The 5,756-nt window shown below is 47.4% G+C and overlaps 1 protein-coding gene across 1 annotated transcript; it reads left to right on the top strand.

Annotated features, from left to right (window-relative positions):
* Positions 1-780: 780 nt before the first annotated feature.
* On the top strand, positions 781-1,701 carry LOC117887492 (olfactory receptor 14A16-like). The gene has a single exon (XM_034790139.1). It carries the CDS (start codon positions 781-783, stop codon positions 1,699-1,701), a length of 921 nt encoding a protein of 306 aa, XP_034646030.1.
* The last annotated feature ends 4,055 nt before the right edge of the window (positions 1,702-5,756 follow it).

The raw sequence follows: 5,756 nt of genomic DNA, 5'->3' as shown, positions 1-5,756 counted from the left end.
TGGCATATATTTCCAGCTCCGGGAGGCGTGTTGCATTTAGTGGGTTTGAGTAGGGGGCAAAAGGGGAGTCAGGACTCCTGGGTTCTCTTCCAAGCTCTGGGAGGGTGTTTAGTTGAGTGGTTGGAGTATCAGGAGGGGAACCAGAAGGTCTGTCTCCCGCAGCAAGCATGGAAATCAGGCTGGAACGTGGGACGGAGCATCAGAACTCCTGAGCTGTATTCCTGACTCGAGTTTACTATATAATTATGGCTGTTTTTTGTCTCCTCCATGTGAGATGGTGCTACAATTTAGAGCAGTTTAAATGGGGAGTAATTCCATGTTATGCAGTGAAATTACCACACATTTGCAGCAGTGCCCTGATAGCAGAATCAGGCCAGCCAGACCCCCGATTCCCCTCGGTAAACTAAGGATAGTAACATTTATACAACATTATCCAGAGTTTGCGCACATTTGGGTGACAGAGGTTTACAAATATCTCAAAAGCAATTGTACTAATTCTCCTCTCCATCACCCTGGTGTAAATCAGGACTAACTGCCCTGGAGTCCATAGAGCTGATTCTAACTTCTCTCACCCCAGTGTAAATCAGGAGTAATCCATTCGAGTCAGTGGGGCTGTTTTCCCTATCCTCATTCCCATGTTACACCAGTCTTCACAGGCTAAGGGTCTGACTGAAGAAAATTAAGGTGGTTTTCACAAAAGGAGTTATTTAACTGATCTAATCCTGGACCCTGCTCTTGTCCCTCCCTCTGCAACCATCACATGATGTCCTGAGAAAGAAAATGTCCAACCGAACCACCGTGACCGAGTTCCTTCTACTGGGATTCTCTGATGTTCAGGAGCTGCAGATTTTGCACTTTGTGGTGTTTCTACTGATTTACCTGGCAGCCCTGGTGGGAAATCTTCTCATCTTCATGGTCATAGCCTTCGACCACAACCTTCACAACCCCATGTACTTCTTCCTGATGAATCTGTCCATCCTAGACCTTGGCTCTATCTCTGTCATAGTCCCCAAATCCATGGCCAACTCCCTCATGAACACCAGGTCTATTTCCTATGCTGGATGTGTTGCCCAAGTCTTTTTCCTCCTCTTCTTTCTGGGAGCAGATTTTTCCCTTCTCACTGTCATGGCGTACGACCGATATGTTGCCATCTGCCAACCACTGCACTATGAGAGAGTGATGAACAGCAGAGCTTCTGTCCAAATGGCAGCTGGTGCCTGGATCAGTGGGCTTCTCTACTCTGTGCTACACACTGGGAACACGTTTGCATTGACCTTCTGTGGAGGCAACATGGTGGATCAGTTCTTCTGTGAAATCCCCCAGCTGCTGAAGCTCGCCTGCTCTGACTCCTATCTGAGTGAAGTTGGGGTTCTTGCATTTAGTGTGTGTTTAGGCTTAGGCTGCTTTGTTTTTATCATTGTGTCATATGTTCAGATCTTCAAATCAGTGCTGAGAATCCCCTCTGAGCAGGGCCGGCATAAAGCCTTCTCCACCTGCCTTCCTCACCTCACTGTGGTCTCCTTGTTTGTTTGCACTGGGGCCTTTGCCTACCTAAAACCCACCTCCAGCTCCCCATCTGCTCTGGATCTTGTGGTGGCTGTTCTTTATTCCGTATTGCCACCAATCATGAATCCAATTATCTACAGCATGAGAAACAAAGAGATCAAAGCTGCCCTGAGGAGACTGACTGGGTGTAGGTAATTCACCATGAATTAATGTTATGTCTTTCTCTAATTAAAGTTTGCTTATGTAGTATCTTTAAGTATTCTTTAATGTCAGTTATTTCCATGACCACACAGCTTCCACACAACCAGGTCTGATTTTGACCTCAGTTGCACCAATGCAAATCCAGATTAACTCCGCTGATGTCACTGCCGCTGGGGTGATTTACACCAGTAGAAAATCAGGTCCAGTTGTGGAGTAAATGGGTGTAAATTGTGGGCACGAGAGGAATCAGACTTTCATTCTGTGCCAAAACAATACCCATTACACTGTTTGCCCGCTGTACCCATTCCATGGCCACTGAAAACAATGATGGGAGTTGTCTTCCTTGCTTGTGTGTATAAATCATGAGTGGCTTCATTGGAACCAAAGGAGTCAGAATGGAGTAAGACTGGGGTAGATCCTCTACACGTTCCATTGACTCTGGTGGTGCTAAAGCAATTTACAGCATCTGTGGAACTGACCTACTGCCTCAAATGGAGCTGTATATCCATTGCCACCAGCTGAGGACTGGGCCCATTGTCTTCTAAACCACCATTCATGGCCTAACCACTAGAGGGGGACAAGGAGCCAGACTGTGTCAGTCTGGCTCACATGTACATTCAGCCGTGTGAGAGATGGAGAGACTGGCTAGAAATTACAGTGAGGTTTCTAACCACCAGCGGGGCGATGTTCTGGAGCAGCCTCCCAATATGCGTTGTGGGGGGCAAATGACTAAATTAGTTTGAAGAGAGAGCTGGACACATATCTGATTGGGATTGTATGACGGGGCTTCTTGTGATGGTGGGGGGCAGTGCTCAGCAACCCTGGGGCTCACTTGCAGCATGTCTTTTTCCCTGCCAGCAGGTATATGGGATCTTGGGGAGCAATTACCACAACGTGGGGTGCCAATTAATTTCTTTATTAAAGGAAAAAGGAAGTGGTGGGAATTTAACAATGAAATACGATGGGATGGGGTGTATAGGGTGTTTACAATAGACAATGATGGGGGGTTCTTCTAGTAAATGGGATAGGGGGTTTCAATAGTGGGGTACAATACAGTGGGGTACAATACAGTTGATAACCAATTAACACTGAAGTATAAATGTAACAGGTAGCTAACAATTTCTATGTAAAGAGTGTGTCACAGCAGCATATAACCAACTAACAGTATGGGTAAAATGGGTTAAATAACCAACAACTTTAGGTAAAAGTGTGTCACAGTGGTGTAAATGTAAAATGTGAGGTGTGTTAGAGAGAAAAGGGGTAACCAATGGGGTTTTATGCTAGAAAAAGAGAGAGCAGACAGGCTGTAAGTTTAAACAGCAGAGCGGAAGAGAGAGAGAGAGAAAGAAAGTGGTAGAGAAGTGAGGTTGGGGGATGGGGGAAGAGGAGCACGTGGTGGAGGAAGATTTAAACTCAGGGAGACACAGAACAGACAGGCTGCAAGTTTAAACAGCAGAGCGAGAATTATACAAAACACAGCAAAATCTTATCTATGATTTAACTTAACCAAAACTACACAAATTAGCAAGTAACAAAACACAATGCAACAATTCTTTAAGCCTATCTTACAGGGTACAATGCAAGCAATTTTCTAAACCTAACTTAACTACACCTATGCAAAATGAAATTACAACTTATCTAGACTAAAAGACAAAATCTAACCTAATGGGTGCACCTTATACTAGGGGTAGTTCCAGAGGGCAGAGTGGTGTGTGCCCAGGATACAGCTCCAAGGCAGGAGGGGGATTTAACTAGTGTTGGCTGCAAGCGGGGGTGGGGCGGGGGGGTGGCTGCAAGTTGGCAGCCCAGGATACAGTCCAGGAAGGCACAGGCTTATTTCTAGCAGCAAAGGCGCTGCAAAGCCAGAAACAGATTACAGATACAGACCAAGGAGTTTAAGAGAGGTTTTAAGACACAGACCAAGGTTTAGCTTGAGTCTGTGTGCTTGGGAAACAGAGCCAGCAGCTAAAGTAATAAAAGTATAGAAAGTTTCACAAAGGGATTCTTACCAGTCCCCAAGGCAGCAGCAAAGGCAGAAGCAGCAACAACATCAGAAGAAGCAAGGAGGGCTCGGTACGGTCTTGATAATCAGGAGGTCTCTCAGGCAGCAATTCGTTCTTCGTGGGGGGGGGTTAAAAACGGGGGTACACTCAAAAATAAAATGAGAGCAAACTCAGGCAGTTTCCCATCAGTAATCCTGATAGGCTCCTTCTGTCACAGGGGAGGAGATACAGGGAAAAACTAAGGGTGAGCATAGAGATGTGCCTGGGCAGAGTCCTGGACCATAGGCGTGAGTTCCCACCTCAGGACTCAAAAGCACATGAGGCCTATGACTCATACCTAGGATCTCAAAAACACATTAGGTCTTGCAGCTCTGGACATTGCCTACCCTACACCGAGCCCAGGTTTAACAAGGTGATAACAGGACCAACCCTTTGAACAGGGCAGTGTTCCCACTTAGCATGCAGCACAAGTGGCCATCCCTTTGAGAAGGGCAGTGGCCCTGGTAAACAACTTAACAGCCAGGGAGGGGCGGCCACAGGAGGAGAACAAAAACAAAATGGAGTAAGGGGACAGCTGTAAGAAACAAAATGGAATAGGGGGAAAGCTGTAACAGACAGTCTTATGTTCCTAAAAGCTCATGCTTCAGGGTTTCATCTGGCCACTGGCAGGGGTCAGGAAGGGCTTCCTCCCCCCGACCCAGTGTATTCTGGGAGGTTTTTTTTAAATCTCTGAAGCATCAGGCAGCCCTGTCTGGAAATGGGACATTGGGTGGGATGTGCCATGGCTCTGGGGTGACACTGAACCATTCTCTCTTTCTCGGGTTCTTGGCTGGCTGGTTCAGACTAACAAATGTATAGGAGCATGAGCTTTCGTAGTCACGCATCCGAAGAAGTGGGTATTCACCCACGAAAACTCATGCTCCTATATGTTTGTTAGTCTATAAGGTGCCACAGGACTCTTTGGTGCTTTTAGGGTCTAATTGATCACCATGTGGGGGTCAGGAAGGAATTTTTCCCCTGGTCAGATTGGCAGGGACATTGTGGGGGGTCACTTTCCTCGGCATCATGTGGTCCAGGTCACTTGCCAGGATTTTCTAGGTATATCTCAATCATTTCCCTGCCATTAAGGGGACCTCAGGCACTGGTGCCCCTCGGTCTCTCCTATTCTCTGCCAATGGCACAAAACCATCTAGTCTCCAGTAGAGCCCATGGCGTTGCATTAGTACATTTATCTGTGATGCCCTGTCCTGCTGGCTGGGGATAGGTGACTCCAGCTCAAATGAAGCCCCTGACCTCTGCAGCCGCGCACTGTTGCTGCATAAATACCGCCCATGGGCAGTGTGTGTTTTGAGGCCCCTCTGTGCTCCACCTAGAGGATAGGGGGCTGTTCCCATGGCTGTCAGGCAGCCTGGCTGTTCAGCTCAAGCTGTAGACGCTCATACTCTGGATGTCTCTGATTGAGTCCCCCGGGTGCCCGCCTAGATTAGATGGGGACCCTCACATACGCAGAAGTGGCCTGAGAACTTCAGGGGACCGTATTCCTGCACTAATCAGAGACTGATGTTGCCTACCAAGCTACTGTAGAAGATCAATAGGAGTGAGACCTAAGAAGGGAAGAATTCTTTAGTGAGAGGAGGAGCAGGTTTATTCCCAGATCATCTCAGACTGCCCATTCCTAGTGTCTCTGCACCCTGGAGACCAAAGATGCGTGGCATGGGCAGGGATGTGTGTGTTGATCTCAGCTCAGGTTGGTAGAGCTGGTCAAAATAACTTGTCAATGGGAAATGGTTTCCTCAATCTGTTCATTAACAATGCTGCTATGTTTTTAACTGACTTAAACAATCTGCCAAAGGCTTAGAAAAATGTTTCCCAGCTCTTCCCTCGACTAGGTTGGCCACTGAGGCATTCCCAGAATACCGGATCTGACGGGTTGGATCACAGAACCCCCATTAGGAACTGCCACCTGTTGTGCCTGGACTACTTCTGAGCCTGTCTTCCCTGTCAGCTTGGGACTTCAGTGTCTTGCATGGTTTCAGCCAGACACGC

The sequence above is a fragment of the Trachemys scripta genome, chromosome 14 (assembly GCF_013100865.1).
Source record: "Trachemys scripta elegans isolate TJP31775 chromosome 14, CAS_Tse_1.0, whole genome shotgun sequence".
Taxonomy (NCBI): Eukaryota; Metazoa; Chordata; order Testudines; family Emydidae; genus Trachemys; species Trachemys scripta.
This window is presented reverse-complemented; position numbering and strand designations above follow the sequence as displayed.